At 34.3% G+C, this 24,798-nt stretch overlaps 1 protein-coding gene across 14 annotated transcripts in view; it reads left to right on the forward strand.

Annotated features, from left to right (window-relative positions):
* The window catches only part of Vps13b (vacuolar protein sorting 13 homolog B), a 734,817-nt gene that overhangs the window by 389,165 nt on the left and 320,854 nt on the right, over window positions 1-24,798 (forward strand). For all 14 annotated transcript variants that reach the window (XR_007347142.1, XR_007347143.1, XM_048801898.1 and 11 more), the window contains one exon: window positions 9,354-9,557. Coding sequence is in view for 12 of the 14 variants with exons in the window: in XM_048801898.1 (XP_048657855.1) it covers window positions 9,354-9,557 (204 nt within the window). In the remaining 2 variants the exon portion in view is untranslated. The remainder of the gene's footprint in view (window positions 1-9,353; window positions 9,558-24,798) is intronic.

Consider the following 24,798-nt stretch of genomic DNA (forward strand, 5'->3'; position numbering starts at 1 on the left):
AATATTTTGATTTCCTCATTGTTTTTTTTTTGAAGAGTAAGTTATCTAATTTCCATTTGTTTTTAGTTGCCAAAGTTTTTGTTATTGATTTCTAGTTTTATTACAGTCAGAAATATATACAATGTGATTTTTTTTTTAATTTGTAAAAACTTATCTTGTGATCTGTCCTGGTGAATGTTCTATATGTAGCTAAGAATGTGTATTTTGTAATATTGAATCTTCTGTAGATATCTGTAGTTCCATTTGTCTTGGGTACAATTTAACTCTGCTATTGGTTTCTTAGTCTGGGTAGTTCATTACTGCAAGTGGGATGTTGAAGTTCCCCTTTTTTATGCCATTTTTAAATGTCTTTTTTCATGTTTTTATGTTTTTTGTTTTTTTATGCCCTTCTTTTCTTTTTTTTTTTTACAGATTTTGATTTTATATCTTCCATATCTGATACAACTATTCCTGCTTTCTTTTAGATTCCATCTTTTGCGTGAAATAACTTATTCCATTTTTTCCTTTGATCTATGCATTTCCTTAGGTGGGAAGTGAATTTCTTATAAGCAGTGTATAGTTGGGTCTTGTTTTTGTTTTGTTTTGTGTTGTTTTTCATTCAATCACTGTATGTATTTTCACTGGAGAATTTAATTCAATTACAATTGAGAAAATTATTGATTATAAGTCCCTATGACAACCCATTTTGTACCTTGCATTTTAGTTTATGTAGTTTTTTTTTCTTTTTTTCTCTTACAATTTACCTTGTGGTTAAATGACTTATCTGATAATGAGTTTTGATTCTTTCTCATTATTTTTGGTTTGCCTATGGTACATTTTTGCCCCTGAGGTTTACAAAAAAAAAAAAATACATTGATTATAATAAGCTATTTCACAATTATTGCAACATCGTATCTATCATGAAGAAAAACTATAAAAGGAAAATATACTAATAATAACACAAAACTTGCACTCTGTTCTTTGGTACATTTTGGATTTTTGATGTCCCACTTTACATTTTTCTGTATTACCTTTCTCTTAACATAGTATATTAATTGCATTGCATTTTCATCTTTATATTAAAGAAACGAATGATTTATATACTATGTTTATAACATTATAGCATTCTGACTTTGTATAGTTACTTTTACCAGTGGTTTTATACGTTTTGATGTTTTGTTCTTGCACATTAATGTCTCCTCTAAGTTTGAAGAACTAACTCCCTTTAGCATTTTTTGTAGGACCAGTCTGGTTGGAGATATATTCCCTCAAGTTTGTTTTGTTTCGTTTGGTTTTGGTGGTTGTTTGGTCTGGAAATGTTTAACTCCTATTAATTTCTAAAGATACCTTCGCTTGATATACAGTATTCTTGGTGGGCAGGATTTTTTCTTTCAGTGCTACAAAAAAATCTCAGCCCATACTCACCTTGTCTTTAATATTTCTGCTGAGAAGTCTGTTGTCAGGTGAATTGGGACACAAGAGTGTCTATTCTCTTGATGCCTTCAGGATTTTCTCTTTATTGTTCAAGTCTGAGAGCTTGACTATACTATATCTTTAGGGTAGTCTTGGTTGAGTTAAATCTGACCAGTGGACTTTGATGTTACTATTCCTTCCCATAGGTTTCAGAATTTTTCTATTTTCTCTGAATAAGCTTTTTACCTCTTTTACAGTTTAAATTTCCTCTTGAGCCCTTTTACCCAAATATTTACTCTTTCAGTGCTGTCTTCAAGTTCCATTTTCTTGATTCTGCTCATCATTATTTATTTTCTCCCTTCCAGTGATATATTTTTAAATATTGTGTCTTTGAATTCCCTAATCACTTGTTGTTTAATGTATTCTTATATTTATGCCTTCTATCATGTTTTTAGTTACACTTACTGTACTTTTAAATTTCAGTTTAATTTTTTAAAATAGCATCCATCTTTCTGTTGCACTACTGAATCAATTTTCAGTCTTCTGAAGTTTGTTAAGTATTCTTTTTTTTGTTTTTGGAAATTGTACACTTTATTTTTGTTTATTTATTTATTCTAATTTGACATATAGCATCAGCCAGCAGCCGAAGGGGCCCCAGCAAACTTCCAGCTGCCCGCTGATGATTGGCTCACAGCGGCCCCAGCAACATCTAGCTGATTGGCTCCTCTGCGGTGATGCTCATTGGGCTGTTTCCCTGCCCTTTCAGACCACTGAGCTGCTCATTGGGGGACTTTTTTGGCACCGCCTACGTGACCCAGCCAATCGGCCTCAAGTGCAGGAGGATTGTGGGAGGTGGAGAGAAGCTGTGGGGGAGAGAGAGGCTTGTGGAAAGCCGGTGGTGGCAGTTGAGGCTCTGAGGGTTTTTCCTGAGAGGCTGTTTTGTTTGGCGTGTGTGGTTCTAAAAATAAAGTTAGTTTCTTTTGACAAGTGGCTCCTGATTGTGCCCAGCCAGACTGCGGCAATATAGGACAGCAGAATGCATTTAAATTCATAGTACACATATAGAGCACAATTTTTCATGTCTGGTTATACACAAAGTACATACATGTACTTAGGGTAATGATGTCCATCTCATTCCACTGTGGATCCTACCCCCCTGCTCCCTCTCTCCCCCTCCTTCCACTTTGCCCTGTCTAAAGTTTTCTCTCATGATCCACAGAACCCCATCCCCATTATGAATTGGCATCCTCATATCAGAAAAAACATTCAGCATTTAGTTTGGGGGGATTGGCTTACTTCACTTAGCATAATATTCTCCAACTCCATCCATATTACTGCCATAATTTTATTCTCTTTTAATGCTGAGTAATATCACATTGTGTATATATATAACAGTTTCTTTATCCATTCATCTACTGAAGGGCATCTAGGTTGGTTCCATAATTTAGCTATTGTGAATTGTGCTGCTAAAAACATTGATGTGGCAGTGTCACTATAGTATGCTGTTTTTTAAGTCCATTGGGTATAAACCCACGAGTGGGATAGCTGGGTCAAATGGTGGTTCCATTCTAAGTATTCCAAGGATTCTCCATACTGCTTTCCAGATTGGCTACACCAATTTGCGGTCCCATCAGCAGTGTATGAGCATGCCTTTTTTCCCCACCTTCTTGCCACCACTTATGTTGTTTGTATTCTGTTTGTAATTAAATTATTTCTTTATTCTAATGTGTTATATATGACAGCAGAATGCAATTCATTTCATATTACACATATAGAGCACAATTTTTCAAGTTACTGGTTGTATACAAAGGATTTTCCTACCATTCCTTCTTCATAAATGTACTTAGGGTATTGATGTCTAACTCATTCCACCCTCTTTCCTATCCCCATTCTCCCTCTCTTCCCCTCCCTTCCCTTTGTCCTATCTAAAGTTCCTCCATTCCTCCAATGCCCCTCCATTGCCAGTATGAGTCAGCATCCTCATATCAAAGAAAACATTTGGTCTTTGGTTTTGTGGGATTGGCTTTCTTCACTTAGCATTATATTCTCTAACACCATCCATTTACCTGCAAATGCCATGAATTTATTGTCTTTTAATGCTGAGTAATCTTCCATTGTTTATATATACCAAAGTTTCCCTATCCATTCATCAACTGAAGGACATCTGGGTTGGTTCCACAATTTAGCTATTGTGAATTGTGCTGCTATAAACATTGATGTGGCTGTGTCCCTATAGTATGCTGTTTTTAAGTCCTTTGGGTGTAAGCCAAGGAGTGGGATAGCTGGGTCAAATGGTGGTTCCATTCCCAGTTTTCCAAGGATTCTCCATACTGCTTTCCAGATTGGCTGCACCAATTTGCAGTCCTACCAGCAATGTATGAACATGCCTTTTCCCACACATTCTTGATAACACTTATTGTTTGTATTCTTGATAGCTGCCATTCTGACTGGAGTGAGATGAAATCTTAGAGTAGTTTTGATTTGTGTTTCTCTAATTGCTAGAGATGTTGAACATTTTGCATATATGTGTTGATTTATTGTATTTCATCATCTGAGAAGTGTTTGTTGAGTTCCATGACCCATTTATTGATTGGGTTATTTGTGGTTTTGGTGTTAAGATTTTTGAATTCTTTATATAGCCTAGAGATTAGTGCTCTATCTGATGTGCACGTGGTAAATAATTGCTCCCAAAATGTAGGCTCTCTGTTCACCTCACTGATTGTTTCTTTTGCTGAGAAGAAAGTATTGAATTTGATCCATCCCATTTATTGATTCTTGATTTTATTTCTTGTTCTATAAGAGTTTTGTTAAGGAAGTCGGGGCCTAATCCAACATGATGAAGATTTTGGCCTACCTTTTCTTCTTTTTTTTTTTTTAAAAGAGAGAGAGAGAGAGAGGGAGAGAGAGAGAGAGAATTTTTTTTAATATTTATTTTTTAGTTATTGGCGGACACAACATCTTTGTTTGTATGTGGTGCTGAGGATCGAACCCAGGCCGCACGCATGCCAGGCAAGCACACTACCGCTTGAGCCACATCTCCAGCCCCAAAGATTGAACCCTTTTCTTCTAATAGGCACAGGGCCTCTGGTTTTATTCCTAGGTCCTTGATCCACTTTGAGTTGAGTTTTGTGCATGGTGAGAGATAGGGGCTTAATTTCATTTTGCTGCAGATGGATTTCTAGTTCTTCCAGCACCATTTGTTGAAGAGGCTATCTTTTCTCCAATATAATTTTTCAGCATCTTTGTCTTATATGAGATATCTGTATTTATGTGGGTTTGTCTCTGTGTCTTCTATTCTTGAAGTCTATTTTGCTGCTAATACCATGCCTTTTTTGTTACTATTGCTCTATAGTATAGTTTAAGGTCTGGAATAGTGATACCACCTGCTTCACTCTTCTTGCTAAGGATTGCTTTGACTATTCTGGGTCTCTTATTTTTCCAGATGAATTTCATGACTATTTTTTCTATTTCTATGAGAAATGTCATTGGGATTTTGATTGGAATTGCATTAAATCTGTATAGTGCTTTGGTAGTATGGTCTTTTTTTCAATTTTTTTTTAATCTTTATGTTTTTAGTTTTCGGTGGTTACAACATCTTTATTTTATTTTTATGTGGTGCTGAGGATCGAACCCAGCGCCCCGCACGTGCCAGGCGAGCGCGTTACCGCTTGAGCCACGTCCCCAGCCCCAGTATGGTCTTTTTAACAATATTAATTTTGCCTATCCAAGAAAAAGGGAGATCTTTCCATCTTCTAAGGTCCTCTTTAATTTATTTCTTTCATGTGCTATAATGTTCATTGTAGAGGTCTTTCATCTGTTTCATTAAGTTGATTCCCAGTCTTTTTTTTTTTTTTTTTTTTTTTTTTTTTTTTNTTTTCATTCAATCACTGTATGTATTTTCACTGGAGAATTTAATTCAATTACAATTGAGAAAATTATTGATTATAAGTCCCTATGACAACCCATTTTGTACCTTGAATTTTAGTTTATAGTAAATGGAGTAGTTTTCCTACTTGCTCTTTTAGAGTATTTGTCACTGATATACAGAAATGACTTTGATTTATGGGTGTTGATTTTATATCCTGCTACTTTCCTGGATTCATTTATTAGTTCTAGAAGTTTTCTGGTGGAATTTTTTGGATCTAAAAATTCCATAGAATCATGTCATCCACAAATAGTGCTAATTTGAGTTCTTCTTTTTCAATCTGTATCCCTTTAATCTCTTTCATCTATCTAATTGTTCAGGCTAGTGTTTCAAGAACTAAGTTAAATAGAAGTGTTGAAAGAGGGCATCCCTGTCTTATTCCAGGTTTTAGAGGGAATGCTTTCAATTTCTCTTCTTTTAGAATGATGTTGGACTGGGGCTTAGCACAGATAGCTTTTACAATGTTTTATGTGTTACCCATAGTTTTTCTCATGTTTTGAACATGAATGTGTGATGTATTGTACATCTATTGAGATGATCATATATGATTTTTATCAGTCTATTGATGTGATGAATTACATTTGTTGATTTCCATATTTTGAACCAAGCTTGCATCCCTGGGATGAACCCCACTTGATCGTGGTGCAGTATCTTTTTGATTTGTTTTTGTATTTGATTTGCCAGAATTTTATTGAGAATTTTTGCATCTATATTCATTGAGAGATATTGGTCTGAAGTTTTCTTTCTCTAATGTGTCTTTGTCTGGTTTTGGAATCAGGGTGATATTGGCCTCATAGAATTAATTTAGAAGTGTTCCTTCTTTTTCTATTTCACAAAATAATTTGTGGAGTATTGGTATTAGTTTCTTCTTTAAAGGTCTTGTAGAATTCACCTGTGTATCTATCCAGTCCTGGGCTTTTCTTGGTTGGCTGGTTTCTGATGGTGTCTTCTATTTTATTGCTTGAAATTTGTCTGTTTAAATTTTGTATATCGTCCTGATTCAGTTTGGGCAAATCATATGACTGTAGAAATTTGTCAATGCCTTCAATATTTTCTATTTATTGGAGAACAAATTTTCAAAATAATTTCTAATTATCTTCTGTATTTCATAGTGTCCATCATGATATTTCGTTTTTCATCACAGATTGAATAATTTATGTTTTCTCTCTCCTTCTCTTTTTAGCATGGCTAAGGTTTATTGATTTTATTTATTTTTTCAAAGAATCAACTTTTTGTGTTGTCACTTTTTAAAATTGTTTCTTTTGTCTCTATTTCATTGATTTCAGCTCTGATTTTAATTATTTCTTGTTTTAAATTCTCTGAGATTTCAATGAGAGTTGAACATTTTTTTTTTTTTTTGTTAAACATTACTATTTGGTCAATTTTTTGTACCTTAGTTTTATTGGCAAAACAAAGTTCTTGATGCATGTGTGAAAACATCTCAGCATTGACGGATTACATACTTACTGTAATCTTTATAATTTGACTTTTTATATGTGTTTCCAGAAATTCTAAGCAGACTGCTTGTTTTTCTCAGAGGCTGTAGTCACTACTACTATTTTGTCACTAAATGGTGCTTTAAGTTCAGTTTTCTGAGTCTCCTTTTGATGACTTGTGCTATTTTAGCTCTAGACTATGTCGAAACCAGATTTTTCCCAAATTTGTCATTGGTGTGTTTTTCACCATAAACTGAGGATTTACCTAAAAAGAGTAGTCCATCCTACAAGCCTCTGGCAGGGGCCACTGGAAAGGCCCATTCATCTCATCCATAGTTACTGGCCTATAATCAGGTACCACGGAATTCTGCTTGGCTCTTAGCAGATTCACACTGGACCCACCTGAGGTTCCTATGCCATTCCTGGGACACTAATGCTTCAATCCCTTGTCATACCTTGAGCCCACATCTCATGGAGTCCAATGTAGCACTAGGTATAACCAAGGCCTGCATTGTTATAGGTTGTCTGCTTCTGAGATTGCTCATGGCCCAAGAGCACTGCAATTAGGTTAGATAATGCTGGCCAGAATAGAAGACCAATAGACTGGGGCTGCATGTCTCTGGTGACAACATGACTGTTTCATAGGCCCTGTCCGTAGACAGATTACCACTGTAGAATCTTACTAATTTGGGGCTATTACAGATAATGCTGCTGTGAACATTTGTGTACATATGTCTTTCTGTGGATGTAGGCTTTCACTTATGAGTGGAAATACTCAGAATTGGAATTGCTGACTCTTATAAATAGTTTTTCAAAACTATCAAATTGTGGTGTTTTTACACTCTCCCCAGTTAAGAAGGAAAGTTTCAGATGCTCTTAATCCTCATCAATATGTGGAATGGTTAGGCTTTTTAATTTTAGAATTTAATTTAATTCTATAGGTGGAAAGTGGTAATTCATTGTGGATTTCATTGGTATAGTTTTTCAGGACAATTTGAAAAATGAGAGTTGAACATTTATTTTGTTAAACATTTACTTTTTGAAGAAAGTCTGAGTTAGTAACTTTCTTCTTTGAAAGTAGAAATATGTTTAAGGTTTATGTCATTGTTTGCTTGGCACTTTAAACAACATTTTCATACTCAATTTTTTAATAATCACAGTCAAAGAAATTAGAAATTGTGACAATAAAAGAATCATTTCTCTTAAGTAAATAAACCTCTGTTCTTTAAAGTATGTATAACTTGTTTCCTTTGCTTTATATTCTCCTTATTAGTCACTTCTCTTATTTAAAAAAAAATCAAAATAACCTTTTTGAAAAATGTGGTTTGCAACAAAATTGTTTCATTGTACAAAGAAACTTATTCATCATTCCAAGGAAGAAAAAAATTTGAACTAAAAGTTTTCTCTGAGAAGTGTTTTATAGGATCTTTAGCCATTTACATTATTTTAAAACAAAAACAGTTATAACCTGAGATTGGAGACTTCATTACACAAAAAGCAAGAGAAAACTGTATCCCCAAGTACTGTTTTATGTCAAATAAGGATTGACAACAGTGTTTTTATGCATCTGTTCTACCCACATAAGAAGACAGCTTCATCATCTGGATGTGTCCTAAGGCTGAAACTTCTTATAAATATAAGAAGTTCACATTTTTTTTTTAAGATGGCAAGCAGAATATGGTATCCAGCTGTGGATTTGCTTATATATTGTGTTTGCATTTTTTCCCTGAGCTTGTTTTATACAGTATATGGCAATATGTTGTTATATAAATTCCATGATTAATGCTTATTTATGAAATCTTGTGCATATATCTTAGAGTGTAGCCAAACAATGTGCAAGTTAAACAGTTGTTTTCTCTGAATATTGTAATGACATATACCGCTGGAGTAGTGGGTTGGCTCTTCATCTATAGAAAACTCCATATGTAACATTTTATGTTGTTTTTTTAAAATTTTATATCATTCTTTTATAATTAATTTTGCCAAGCAGAAATCCTAGTTTCAGTGTCACATCTCAGAAAAAGAGAATATTTATGGGCTGGGGATGTGGCTCAAGCAGTAACATGCTCGCCTGGCATGCGCTGGGCACTGGGTTCAATCCTCAGCACCACATAAAAAATAAAATAAAGATGTTTTGTCCACCGAAAACTGAAAAATAAATATTAAAAAATTCTCTCTCTCTCTCTCTCTCTCTCTCTCTCTCTCTCTCTCTCTCTCTTTAAAATAAAGAGAAAATTTAGACAAATTCTTTAGAAATAAGGATGTTAGTTATTTTCTAGTAATTATTTTATTTTGATTCTTTTCTCTGTTTAAGAGACACCTGAATTTGTTCTACTTTTTATATGTTAAATCTACTTTTCCTAACAAGTTATTAAGGTTTTAATCCACAGAAATGCTGAGTTGATTATAAGACATCACAATATGAGTATGAGGCAAAAAGCAAGAGGTAAATAATGGTAAATATTTGTTTTGTAGATTGTTTCCTTGGACTAGTTAATTTTCTCATAGTTAGCGTTTTAGTGGATTGTGACTTTATAACTAGGAATTGAAGAACTTGTTTTCTTTGCTTTTTTAATTTTTAATTTTAATTTTTTGCTCAGGTCCAGCTCTTCTGTGAGTTAATTGATACCATGAAGAAGGTTTGGAATAAGATTCAGAGGAGAGGCAATCTTAGTTCATTTTCAGCCTACTCAGATACTGTGGTAGGGCCTGTCCCTAGTTCTCCAGTTCGAAGCAGTGTAGGCACAGCTCCTCCAGATGCTAGCACATGCAGCCCATCTGCTGATATTGGAACTACTACTGAGGTAAGTGTTTTTGAAAAATTCTGTTACCAAATGAAGGGTAATATATAACATAGAGTTCCATATCATAGTTGGGAGTGAGGGTGACCTCATCACTGTGGAAGCTGACAGACTCAGAAGGCTCATGAGGAACTATTGTAACAGTAACTGTGTGTTATGTTCCGTTTTGGTCCAAGTATTTTTATCACTTTCAGTAGGCTGTGGGCTAGTTCAGGACTATGTAACTCTAAAATTGGCAGAAGCTGAGACAATGAAAGCATGTTTCCTTAAGACTATGGAAACTTAGAAGTTGAGTGGAAAAGAGGGTCATACTCTCACTTTCCCCATTTGTGCGCCTCCAGACCTTTCTTTGACTAAGGTGTTACTGTTTTCTTTAGTTTCATGGTTTTTAACCCTATCATGTGCAGTGTTCTCACCTTCTTCCCTTCAATCATAAAATCCTTTCTTTTTATTTTTAACACCCTAACCTTACCAAACATGCTGATACCCCTCTTATATGACAAATATTTTATAATGGAACTTCATTATCCTGAATTGAAAATAAAAGTGTCATAACATGAAATGAAAATTAAAAGTGATAAAATCTATATACACATAGTTTAAAATGTACAATATATAAATAAAGGAAAATAATGTGTATTTCAGTATACAAATGCGTTGGTGTGACATATTAGAATACCTAATGGAATAGTCAGATACATATAATGATTGTGGATGGGATGGTTACAAATAGACTTTTGCAAGTCTATATTAAATACCATAACTAGTATTGCTGTTGGTGGTGTATTTTCTGAAGTAGTGACAAACTTGACAAAGTTCTGAACAAAGCGTAGTTCAGTCTTTTATATCAGTATTTGCATTTCTGCAACTATTAATATTAAAGTCATATAAAAGTAGAAAACATATTGTGTTCAGATTGAAAACAGATTTTATGCACAAATATTCATGAATCAGATTTTACCTATGTGATTTATGTGTGAGACTGGCTTCGTTTTGCAAGATTAACTGTTTTATGCACAACAGAACCTCTTATATCTCTATAACTCCTATCCCTGAAATGCCAGCAATGACCCAAAAACATCCTCATTCACTTCCAGAACACCTCCTACACTGCTGAACTTCCCCACTGAGAAAATACTGTCTTATAGTAGATGGAGGTAGAAGTTAGATCCATAAAGACATCGATTCCTCTGGAAACAAATCTAAATATAGAGTAGATGAACAGTGAAGTAAATGGAGTGTTAAAGTTTTTTTCTCTTACAAATCAATGATAGCAAACAAAATCAAAAGGGCAAATTTTACCTGCTATGAAGCTTTTAGTAGATACAGGAAACCCCTTACACAAGCAATTTCTCCCTCCTGCTCATTGAGAATTGTAAAAATCATTGACCAAGTGAAAACTAACTTCCTTCCTTCCTTCCTTCCTCTCTCCCTCCCTCCCTCTCTCCCTCCCTCTCTCCCTCCCTCTTCCAAATGAGGTATTCCTAGAAAGTCTAGATATCATGAGTCCTTATGAAGGTAATGGAGTTTATCTGTTCTAGAGTAAAAGCAGTGAATTCATTCTTGGAGATTCTTAATGTTATTTATTAATACACAAAATATTGGAGAAGTTATGCTGTAAAGAAAACTGGTGCCAGGCATCCTGGCACAAATCATCAACTTAACAATATTCTGTCTCAAAATAAAATTTGAAAAAGGTTAGGGCCTGTAATCCTAGCTGCTCCAGTGGCTGAGACAGGAGGATCATGAGTTCAGAGTCAGCCTCAGCAAAAGCGAGTTGCTTAGCAACTCAGTGAAACCATGTCTCTAAATAAAATAAGAAATAGGGCTGGGGATGTGGCTCAGTGATTGAGTGTCCCTGAGTTTAATCCCTGGTACTCCCACCCACCCACCGCCACCAAAAAAAGAAAAGGGATAGGATATAGCTCAGTGGCAGTGTGCTTGTCTAGTATACTCAGGGCCCTGGAATCAATCCCCAGTACTGCATTGAGTGTAACTTAATTGAATCCAGCAATTTCAAAATGTATTTAGACTCTTTTCATACTCTACCTATTAACACTATACAAAATACATTTAATAAAATTCTTTGGAAGAGTATTCAAAGAAGTAATAAAGTGCTAGTTACAATTTATTGTTACTTCTTTGTAACAAGTAAAGAAAGATGTATAGTTTTTTGGTTTTTTTTTATAAACTATAGTTACAGCTGAAATTGGTAGAATCTTAGAGACATTTCAATAGTAGAATGGAAAGTTTTCCATTAAACAAGTTTTTTTTTTTTTTTCTTTTGCTAAGGACTGTGTTCATAGAGATGAATAGAACTTTCTATTTGGGAAGTACTCATTTAAGAGGTATTTTTAAGGAATCTTCATGCTGCTTTCCAGATTGGTTGTACCAATTTGCAGTCCCACCAGCAATGTACCAATGTGCCTTTCCCCCCCATCCTTGCCAACATTTATTGTCATCTGCATTCTTAAAAACTACCATTCTGACTGGAGTGAGATGAAATTTTAGAGTAGTTTTGATTTGCATTTCTCTAATTACTAGAGATGTTGAACATTTTTTCATATATTTGTTGATCAATTGTATATCTTCTTCTGAGAAGTGTCTGTTCAGTTCCCTGACCCATTTATTGATTAGGTTGTTTGTTTGTTTGTTTGTTTTTGGTGTTAACATTTTTTGAGTTCTTTATATATCCTAAAGATTAGTGTTCTATCTGATGTGCATGTGGCAAAAATTTGCTCCCAAAATGTAGGCTCTCTCTCTTCACCTCATTTGATTGTTTTGTTTTGTTTGTTTGTTTTCTGAGAAGAAGCTTTTTAGTTTGAGGTCCATCTAATTTATTAATTCTTGATTTTATTTCTTGTGCTTTAGGATTCTTGTTAAGGAAGTCAGGGCCTAATCCAATGAGATGAATATTTGGGCCTATGTTTTCCTCTATTAGGCACAGGGTCTCTGCACTAATTCCTATGTCCTTGATCCACTTTGAGTTGAGTTTTGTGCATGGTGAGAGATAGGGGTTTAGTTTCATTTTGCTGCATATGGTTTTACCAGCACCGTTTGTTGAAGAGTCTATCTTTTCTTCAATGTATATTTTTGGTCTAATATGAGATAAGTGTATTTATGTGGGTTTGTCTCTGTTTCATCTGTTCTGTACCATGGGTCTACAAGTCTATTTTGGTGTCAATACCATGCCGTTTTTGTTACCATAGCTTTGTAGTATAGTTTAAGGTCTGGTGTAGTGATGTCTCCTGCTTCACTCTTCTTGCTAAGGAATGCTTTGGCTATTCTGAGTCTATTATTTTTCCAAATGAATTTCATGATTGCCTTTTCTATTTCTATAAGGAATGACAGTGGGATTTTAATTGGAATCTCATTGAATCTGTATAACGCTTTGGGTAGTATGGCCATTTTGGCGATATTAATTTTGCCTAGAGCATGGGAGATTTTTTTCTATCTTCTAAGGTCTTCTTCAATTTCTATCTTTAGTGTTCTGTAGTTTTCATTGTAGAGGTCTTTCAACTCTTTTGTTAAGTTGATTCCCAAGTTTTTTATTTCATTTTATTTTTTTGAGGCTATTGTGAATGGGGTAGTTTTCCTACTTTCTCTTTCAGAGGATTGGAATGGAACCACCATTTGTCCCAGCTATCTCACTACTCAGTCCATACCCAAATCAGCATACTGTAGTAAAGCAGCCACATCAATGTTTCCAGCATCTCAACTCACAATAGCTAAACTGTGGAAGCAACCTATATGCCCTTCAATAGATGAATGGATAGAGAAGCGGTAGTATATGTACACAATGGAATATTACTCAGCATTAAAAGAGAATAAAATTATGACAGTTGCAGGTAAACGATGGATTTGGAGAATATCATGCTAAGCAAAGTAAGCCAATCCCCAAACACCAAAGGTCTAATGTTCTCTGTGATAACTGGATGCTGTTCCTTAATGGAGGGGGGGGGGGGGGGAGCATGGGAAAAATAGAGGAACTTTGATTGGGCAAAGGGGAGAGAGGGGTGGGGAAAGGTCATGAGGGCAGGAAAGATGGTGAAATGAGATGGACATCATTACCCTAGGTATATGTATGCCTGCACATATGATGTGATGCTATATCATGTACAACCAGAGAAATGAAAAGTAATGCTGCAATTGTATATAGTGAATAAAAATTCTGTCTGCTGTCATATATACCTAATTAAAATAAATTAGTTAATAAAAAAGATTTTTTAAAAAAAATTGTAGGTACAGGGGAGACAGGAATTGTTACAGCTATTGATCATACATACACATAGGGACTGCTGTTCATTCAGGGTAGTGTGAATGGTATACTCTAGCATTACATAGTTGGACAACTTATGCAGAAGATATGGGGGCCAAAATGTGAGATATAGTACAAATAAATATTCTAGATTTATAGAGGAATGATTGTCAAATTGTTTTTATGAGATTTATGGATATTTTATACAGGAGATAACATTTGAAATGGATTTTTTTAAAAATGGATGGGGCATTGGTAATAAGTTTTATTTTAGTAGGTTTACAATACAACAGACTAGAAGAATAGTATCTTCATTTGCCAATGTGAGGTAATTAAAAAAAAAGGGGGAAAAGTTGGGGATTTCCTCAATATTTAAATTAATTCTAGGATGGGGAAGTAGCTCAGTAGCAGAACACTTACCTAACATGTGTAAGTTCCTGGATTCATTTCCCAGTACTACAAAACAAACAAAAAACAAATTAATTCTGATTTTAATAAAGGCATTGCATGACTGTAATTCACTTGAAATTAGAATGTTGAAATTTTTTTCTCATTGGGTCACAAAGATAAATGATGAAAACGTTCTTAGTGGATTTGTTAATTTTGTACCTGTTATCAAATCAATCTGATTTGTTTGACAAGGAACTGAAAATGAAACAATACAAACATTTATAAATTAATGTTCAAGCAAAACCATGTAAACTAGACAAAATGGTGCATGCTATAATCTCAGTGGCTGGGGAGGCTGAGGCAGGAGGATTGCAAGTTCAGAGACAAACAAAATCATGTGCGATAGCTCACTGAAGATAACAGGAAGTTATGGGGATAGGTATAGATAAAGAAGTAGCAAACATTTTCAAAATGTATCTATCTCCTTATGACAAGAAAAGACGTGGGTGATTACTACTATTACAATATAGATTTGAAACATGGAGTCACGGAGAAGCATGTTCCCTAAGAAATATCTTAAATAATTTATCTTGTTTCGTTTTCCCTAAGAGAAAGGAAGATTTTTATGCAGATGATCATGATAAAAATCAATGCTAAGGCTTTGTTTTAGCTTTACCTTATAGCTAAGAAGGAGATGTTTGTCTTTTGAATAATTAATGTTTTAATTTTTTTGTCTTCCTCTCAAGAAAATATTTATGTGGAGATTAAATTAACTATATATGCATCTGAGTTTAAATTTACCTCTATGAGAGTTAGTTAGTAAAGGGTGACATCAAAAAATATAACGATTGGTTTCCACAGGATATATGAGTGCTTTATCTATGACTCCACCTGTGCTTCTTTAATTCTCTCAAAATTCAAAATTTGTGCCTAAACTTTCATTTCTTTTTCCTTAATTTATAGTGCTGTTAAAAACTATGTTTTATTGATCTTTGTAATTTTTATTTCTTTTATTTTGGATTCTGACATGGTAGGTTACCTTATTGCTAATCTGAAAAATTGTTACCATGTACATGTTACAAAAAAGATGTTTTATGATTTTGATGAATTTGCCTGTATATTTAAATGTTACCTGCTGAGCAGAAATAAAATGCTCTCTCGTTGGAGAAGCCATAGACTGATATGAGACTATATAGGACCTAGACTATGGGGAGAGTGTATAAACATATTTTGTTTGAATCCCTTCAAAAGCCTTTATGCTTCTTTGAACATAGCATTCGTGGACAATTCTAGCATTCCTTTGCTCTTTTTGGTCATCATTGTTGTGGTACTCTTTTGATTATAAGGATTTTTTTGACACTGTAATATAAACGGAATTATCTATGCACAGATTTAAATATACAGTGTGTATTTTGTGGTTAGTTATAGCTGTACTATAATTACTAATAACTGAGATTACATCATCTTAAGGGAAATAAGTCAAACTCAGAAGGTTAAGGGTCATATGTTTTCTCTCATATGCAGAAGCTAGAGAGGAAAAAGGAAAACAAAGCTGGATTTTTCAAAAGGAAATCAGTAGAGGAGAGAGATCAAAAGGAGGGAGGTGGGAAAGGAGGAGGGAAATGCTGGGGAGTGATATTGGCAAAATTGTATTGTTATGTTTTGAGCTTGTTCAAATATGTAGCAAATCCCATGAATATGTGTAATTATAATACACCAATATAAAATGTGGGAACAAAAAGAATTTACCTGTTCTCAGGGGCAAATGGAAAAATTGTGTCAAGGAGGTTTGTATTAGCCTTCTATTTTGGAACATTTAGTAATCCAAGCACTTTATATGCATTATCTCTTTTAATTCTCAAACCAGTGTTGAATTTGTGACTATAGAGGTTAAGTGATTTGCTCAAAGTCATGAAATTACTAAGTGGCAAAACTGAAACTAAAACTTCTACATTCTGATTCCAAAGTCTCAAATGTGTTTTTATTATTTGAAGTTTACAACTTGATCCAGTGGTTAACCTTCCTTTTTTTAGTAAGTTGTTGTTCACCAAATGTAGATGCGTTCTTTATCCTGCTTAGTACATGGGGTTTTGTGGGATGTTTTCCATCAATTCTAGAACATTCTCAGCTAGTATCATTTGAGGCAACACATCTCCCACATTCTCTATTACCTTTCTTCTTCTATTTCTGCAACTTCTCATTTTCTTTCTCTGTGTCTTTAATACCCACCAGCCACTACCTTTTTGCTGTTCCATTATCTCTCTTTTTCTCTTCAAGTTGTTTGCTTTAATCTCCTTTAATCTTTTTCTTTTTCTGAATTTACTCATTCTCCCTCCAAGTGTTTGTAATCATCACAATGGGCAAATGTGTGACATATGCAGTCGAGGGAAGAGATAAAGAATGTCCGCACGCTTTGGCCCTTTTCAATGTTTTATTCACTCAAATCACTCAATACAATTTAACTCTATGGTTCTTAATCAAGAAATTGACAATCCTTAGTGCTGGGCACTGTAATAGACATCATTAATTCAAAGCAAACAATTTTAAGTTAACTCTAAGCACTGCAAACACTTTTAATCATGATGGGCTCATGACAGACATTCCCTCCGCATACTAAGCCTAAGTTTTAAGTCTTAGGGCTTAAGTCCAGCAGATGCACACTTACTCAGACCACAGCCATCAGGTCAGGAACTGATAGAGACTTCTCCTGGTATAGAATTGATGGCTGGCTGAAGAGATTTCACCTTTTCACCAGGCTCAAGAGGCTGCTGTAGAGTGTGAGAGTCGTGAGATGATGCAGAGGATCAGGCAGATGATGAGAAGAGTTGGGATGTCGGTCCAGGTCCTCATCAGGCTCTCAGGCATGTGTGCATCAGTACTGGCTGGCTGAATGTCTGTTCATTTGCTCCCTTATTCATACCAAATTTTTGGGCTTCTGCTCGCCCTTTTGGTCCCTATCAACTGTTATCAGGTTTCTTAGTGAAAACTCACATCTTAAAGAGTCAGGACATGTGGTCTGTGGTTTCTGCCCTGATATTACCCTTCTAGCTCTTATTAGGGTTATGATAAATGACATGTGACTTCAAGTGACTTCTCTATGACTCTTATCAGGGTGGTGGAAAGTGACTTGTTCTATCAGATTATGCCTGATGACATATTGGAGGGCTCTGTGGCTTGCTTTGTGAGACTGCAGGTTTATTTTAAAATGGAATTGCTTAGGCTAGGACTTAAGGCCATCCTTATAGTAACCCACATGGTTTCAGCCAGTGGTTGATACAGTTAGGAGATTAGATGGTGCATTGGTGCTATTTCCCTCTTATACTAACTGGGTCCTCCAAGAGTATAGGTTCTACTAGGGAAATCCTCCTCTGTGGCTTCAGTTATTACTGGGCTTAGGTAATTCTCTTTCTTCCTCTTTCCTATCTAGGCCTGAAGATGGTTTGGGTTTCTATTTTTCTTTCTAGTTTCTGGATGCTTCAACATCACTCCCTTAACCTGTCCATCCATTTGTCAGCAGTTACTTTATTAAACCCTCTTTATATGACCAATACCTGTTGAATTCTGTGAACTCTTTGGTCCTTAATAAATATACTTACATGTATTTTATATTTTCATATTGTCCTGATATATCTCTTCATTCTTTTATTTCTTGACTTTTTTTTTTTTTTTGGTAACATACCAGGGAATGAATCCGAGGGTGTTTAACCACTGAGCAACACATCCTCATCTCTCCTTATTTTTTTTATTTTGAGACAGGTTCTCTCCAAGTTACTTAGGAACTTACTAAGTTGCTGAGGCTGGCTTTGAATTTGCAATCATCCTGCCTCAGCCTCCTGAGCTGTTGGGATTATAGGCATTTATTTTATGACCTTTAAAAATGTTTATTTTATATTCCTTTAAGATTTTTTGCTTCATTTCAGCTATTGGAGAGTCTGAGCCTTTGTTAGAAATCTGCTGACTCTTCCATATGGTTTATTTTCTCATAGGGATTATCATTTTTTTTATTATGAGCTAATCTCCAACAGTATAATTTTTCTATGGGACTTCTGTGAACCTTATACCATGGAATTATCCCTACAGTACAATTTTACTTTTGCTTTTGCAAAGGCCCTCCAGATTTACGAAACCAAGGCCAGTTTTTAGGTTCTGTTATCAATAAAGCCTTGCCTTATTGATAAAGGATGTCCCACACTACAAGTAATACACTCTATGGTTTTAGTAATTTAAGAATGGCATCATACCTCTTCTTTCATCTTGCTCTGTGCATATGGAAGTCATCCATGACCTTGCTTTAGCCTGATGAAGCCTATTGTCTCATACCTCTTTTGCCAAAAAGACAGCTCTTTTGGCTCTGGGCTGTATGTAAAGGACTTTCCCATTGTTGTTCTAGGACATATATGCAGCCCCTGAATGAGCCTCAGAATGCCAGGCTCAACCTTATCTAAGCTTGCCACATCTACTTTCTACTATAGACTCAACTCCCTCTTGTCACCCTAGTGACATTTCTGACACCTTAGGATTTATCTCTAAATTTTATTTCAAGTTTGGCTATTGTATTCATTGGAAAAAGGATGAGACTCTCAAATTGGGAAATTTTGAATAGTTAAATAAAAGGTGTTAACTCGGAGGAGAAACCCCAAAATATGGTATAATACTAACTAGTTAATATTGAAATGTTATTGCCACTGATAGGCTTAAATGGCAACAGGAAGCAATTATGAGAACGGGAAATAAATACCCTTACTTCATTCTCTTCTCTCCTTCCTATTTCCTTTCATATTCCCCTTTGACTGGAACCAGTTAAAAACCAGAGGAAAAGGCAGTGCATCTCTATTGTTCATATAGATTAGCCTTTTAAATCATAGAGGATGGTGGCACATGCAGAGCAGATTTAGAGGGCCAAAGAAAATATACATGACAATTCCATGTATTTAAACAAAATAGCATGGTGTTTTATTCAGAATTTTTACATTTTTATAGTATAAACAAGAAGTGTTCATTTCAGCTTAGTTTCAATGTTAAATTTTTTTGACATTCAATGTCAAGTCTTTGAATCACTTTGCCTTATACCAAGTTATATTAGATCTCAAAACAATTAATTAATTTTTTTGATGATTTTTTTGGGGGGGCGGGTAGGACTAGAGATTTTAACCTCAGGGAACTTTACCACTAAAATACATCCCAACCCTTTTTAAATTTTTTAATGTGTTGCTGAGGATCCCACCCAGCGCCTAGCACTTGCTAGAGGAATGCTCTACTGCTGAGCCACAATCCCAGCCCTGCCCCAGCCCTTGTTGTTTTTGTTAGACAAGGTCTTATTGTGTTGCTGAAGCTGACCTTGAATTTGTGAGCCTCCTGCCTTCTAAGCTGCTGGAATTATAGGCATGTGCCACTGTGTCTGGACTTTTTTTTTTTTTTTGTACTAGAGATTGAACTCATAGGAAGAGTACCACTGAGCTACATCCTTTTTTATTTTTTGATTTTTAAAAAATTTTAATACATCATCTTGCTAAGTTTCCTAGGTCCTCGCTAAATTGCTGAGGCTGGCCTTATACTTGGGATACTACTACTTCAGCTTCCCAAATTGCTGGGTGTATACCACCATGTCAGGCTGGTGATTTTTTTTTTTATAACTGTGAAATACATATGACTGAAAATATCCCATTATAATCATTTTTAAATGTACAGTTCAGTGGCATTAAGTACATTCACAGTGTTGTATAACCATAACCACTCTGCATCTCCAGAACTTTTCCATCATTCCTACCAGAAGCTCTCTACTCATCAAAGAACAGTTTCTCAGCCCCTTCTTTTCTTATCTCTGGTAACCTCTGTTCTGCTTTGTGTTTCTATAAATTTGCCATTTCGAGTTACTTCATATAAGAGGAACCATACAGTGGTTCCTTTTCATCCAGTGTAATGTTTTTAAGATTTCACCATGTTGTAGTATGTATCAGAACTTCATCCATTAAGAAATTATACCCCATTTGATTCAAATGTATGATATGTCAAGATCATTGTACTGTCATGTGTAACTAATATAAAAAAACGCAAAAAAAAATAATTTCATTTATTATATATATTAGTTTTATATATATTATATATAAATATAGTGTGGAATGTATTATAATATACATTATAAATATATGTTATATATCATTATATATATTGTATATATTCTAATTAGTTACACATGACAGTAGAAGGCACTTTGACATATCATACATAAATGGTTCTTCTGGTTGCACATGATGTACAGTCACATTGGTCATGTAATCCTATATGCACGTAGGTTAATTCATTCTACTGTCCTTCCTACCTTCAGACCCCCTACCCTCCCTTCACTTCCCTCTGCCTAATCCAAAGTAACTCTCTTCTTCCCTAGCCACCCCCGTTATTGTGAATTTGCATCTGCATGTCAGAGAAAACATTTGACTTTTGGTTTGTGAGGATTGGCTTATTTCGCTTAGCATGATATTCTCCAGCTTCATCCATTTACCAGCAAATGCCATCATTTCATTCTTCTTTAAGGCTTTGTAATATTCTATTGTGTATATATACCACATTTCTTTATCCATTCATCTCTTGAAGGATATCTAGGCTGGTTCCAGAGTTTGACTTTTGTGAGTTGAGCTGCTATAAACATTGAAATGGTGTCACTGTAGTTTGCTGATTTTATGTCATTTAGGTATAAACTGAGGAGTGGGATAGCTGGGTTAAATGGTGGTTCCATTTTAAGTTTCCTGAGGAATCTCCATACCACTTTCTATAATGGTTGCACCAATTTTCAGTTCTACCAGCAATGTATGAGTGTACCTTTTTCCTCACATTCTCACCAGCATTTATTGTTGCTTATATTCTTTATAATTGCCATTCTGTATAATTGAAAATAGGCCCAAATCTTCACCATGTTTGTTTAGAATCTGACTTCCTTAACAAGACCCATAAAACATAAGAAGTAAAATCAAGAATCGATAAATGGGATGGATTCAAACTAAGAGGCTTCTTCTCCACAAAAGAAATAATCAATGACATGAAGAGAGAGCCTACAGAATGGGAAAAAAATCTTTACCATATGTGCCTCACATAGAGCATTAATCTCCAGGATATATAATGAACTCAAAAACAAATAACCTAATCAATAAATGGGCTGAGGAACTGAATAGACATTTCACCGAAGAAGAAATACAGTTGATCAACAAATGTATGAAAAAATGTTCAACATCTCTACCAATTTAAAGAAATGCAAATCAAAACTACTCTAAGAATTTCATTCATTTTTATGACTGATTAACACTCATATGTATATAGCATGTTTAGTTTAACCCTTTGTCTCTTGATGAATATGTAGGTTGTTTCCACATTTGGATTTGAACACTATGGTACATGGGTTGATTAGTTTTAGTGAAATCATTTTGACTTCTACATTTTATTTGACTTGTGTCTAGCAAACTGTTTCAAAACTAATATTCTTTAGTTTGTTTTTTTTAACCTAATGATAATTGAGATGTGGAAAAAATAGTAGGGGGGAAATGAAAAAAAAAGTGTTCTTCTAAGTCAGAAAATCAGTATTGAATAAAGTATATTTTAGGTGTCTTTAGGTGCTTTATTTACACCAATTTTTCTGACTTTGAAGGGCACTTTTCTGTCATCTTCATATGATTTGCTTATTACTAACATGGATGGTCTAAAATTATAGTAGCACTTATTATATGTGCTGAACACAACAAATGCGTTCAAGCATATTTCAAAATTTTGGCATAAAATGTGGATACCAAAAGGGAAAATTAGAGTAGTGTGTTTAGTTTCCATAGTAACTTTTCAAACAAACAAAAAAAATAGTACATTAGTAATTTAATTTCTCTAAGGGGTATTTCTTTTCTCCTGGCAAGAACTAAATGCTATCTGCTACTTTCCTATTTGATGTTATAGACTCTCACTTATCTTAGCCCTAAGAATTGGCTTTCTCTGAGTTTGGTATAGTAGTTTTACAGAGTTTGACATGTGAGCAAAGATCTTTCTCTTAATCTGTCAGTTTACAACTGTATTGTCAGAAGAGATTGTCTGAGAAATCTTTTAGATCAGCATTTTCACTTTATGTACTAGAACATGGAAACAGTGAATTGAAGGTACCCAAGGTATAGAGTGGGCCAATTTAGATTAGCACAATTCTAAATTTATGGAATCCATGGTAGAGACTGTGGAATATGACAACTTGAGATTTTATCTCTGCAACTCAATATCACATTATTTAACCTTAGCTACATTGTCTATAAAATAGGGGTAATATTGATACTTCTTTCAACATGTTAGTTCAACCATTATCTGAGTTTATATTTCTCTAGTACCTTGTGAAAAAGATATATTTCTTTGTTGATTTTTGTTTTTTAATTTAATGAGGATTTTGCTTTCCTTTGTTATGGGCTAGCTCATTTTGTACTAGATTTATTCTTCAGTATTTGATATTTATATTCTATGGATACTTGATTTGTCTCCTTTATTTATGTGAGTAATTATCTTGATGAACTGAGCTTGCATATCTGAAACAAACACTATCTTGGTTGTTATATATTTTCCTTTTGGGATATTGCTGAAATGTTTGCTAATTGTTTAGGATTTGGGTACCTGTAGTCATGAATGACACTGGCCTTTGACTTTTCTGTCATATAATAGCTTTGTCATATATTGGTATAAAGATCATACTGTCTTCAAAAAATAAGTTGGGAAGTTTCCCTTCTTGTTCTACTCTCTTACAACAGTATACTTTTCATGTAAAAACTCTCATAATCACTATATATCCTCATGATAATCAATAAAATTGCTTTGATTGAAGAGGTTTATTATAACACATAACTCATATGTGTTATAATAAATAAAGAGTCTTAGTTTAAGTCTTGTTTAGACATTTTAACTTATAAGATGATGCGAATACATAGAGAATGAAATAGTTCAGACTACATGGACAATGGACACTTTATGAAGGGAACGCAGGAAAGTGTCTTGATCCTGTTCCCAGTCCCAATTCGGCTATATTCCTAGAAACTGAATTTTATATTATTCATTGAAAAATAATGCTCAATGAAAAAATTTGAATTCCATTCCAGGGGCCTTATGTCAAATAAAACTAGTGAGCGTATTTATTATAGATGCTAACCATATATAATATATTGTTTTTACAAGTATGATTTTTATTTTCCAATTTGCATTTTTTGTCTTAATTTTTTTTTATTGTGGGAAAACAAACATGTATTAGTCTGTTACTGTAAATAATACCTGAAACCGCCAACTTGTAAAGAGAAAAGATTTATTTTGGCTCAGTTTTGGAGGTTTCAGTGTATGATTGATTGGCCTATTTTTCTTCGGCTGTAGGTTCAGAGTGAAACTGCTCACCACATGGCTAGAAATAAGAAAGCAGAAGAGAAAGAGGCTAGGATCCCAATATTAAGTCACCCCAAATAACTGGAAGACCTCCCATGAGGCCCACCTCTTCAAGTTCCCAGTACTTCACCTCCCAGTAGCACCAAGCTGGGGACTAAGCCTTTATTTAACACATAGGCTTTGGGCGGGGCTGGGGGGTGGGGGGGATATTCCAGATCCAAACTGTAACAATACACAACATAACATTTACCATTTCAACATTTTTAATAAAATTCTGTGGCATTAAATACTTTTACATTATTGTACATCCATCTACTTTCATAATATTTTCATTGCTCCCCACTGAAACTCTGTTATCTATTAATCAGCAAGTTGAAATCTAAATATTAAATTTTCTGATACATGAACAGATGTTTTTCCATTTATTTCTATCATCTTTAATTTATTTTATCAACATTTTGTAATTTTCAGTGTACAAACATTTCCCTCTTTTGGTTAGATTTATTTCTAAGTATTTTATTCTTCCAAATGGGATTATGACTAGAATTGCTTTTTTTAAAATTCACTAATAGTGCATGGAAACAATAGAATATTGTGTTTTGTTTTGGTATCCTGGAACTTTGCTGAGTTTATTAGTTCTGAAAATTTTGTTAGTTTTGTTGAGCCCTTAGATAAGTTTTCTACATATAAGATAATGTAGTCTTTCACAAGATGTAATTTTACTTTTTCTTTCCAATTTGGATACCTTTTTCTTCTTTTTGTTGCCTAATTGTCCTGATAAGAACTTCTAGTGTAGGTTGGATATATTTTACAATTCATTTAAAACTATTAGGCAATAATTGTAAAGATGAACATAATTTTCTCTCTTGATAATTATCATTATTGGGAAGGGAAACTTCAGCTTTATTTTGGCCTAATCAAATTTTATGCAAATAGCAAAAGACATATTAACAAATGAGCCCATTTTATTTTCATATTAGTTTTATTTTATGCTATCTTTCATCTGAAATAAGCTTTAAGGTAAACATTATAGATTTGAAGTAAAATTACTAAGGTTGGAACATTTCCTTTGGCTCAGAAGAAAGGTGTCAAATCATGATTATATTATCTCAGTCCTATACTAGATTTGGTTTAGAAACTTTCTACTACTGTTTATCACCCATTCTCTTTATTGTCAAAGGATAACCTCCATTATTTTAAACTCTGTACAGGGTAGGT

This window comes from Marmota marmota, unplaced genomic scaffold (assembly GCF_001458135.2).
Source record: "Marmota marmota marmota unplaced genomic scaffold, marMar, whole genome shotgun sequence".
NCBI classification, from domain to species: domain Eukaryota; kingdom Metazoa; phylum Chordata; class Mammalia; order Rodentia; family Sciuridae; genus Marmota; species Marmota marmota.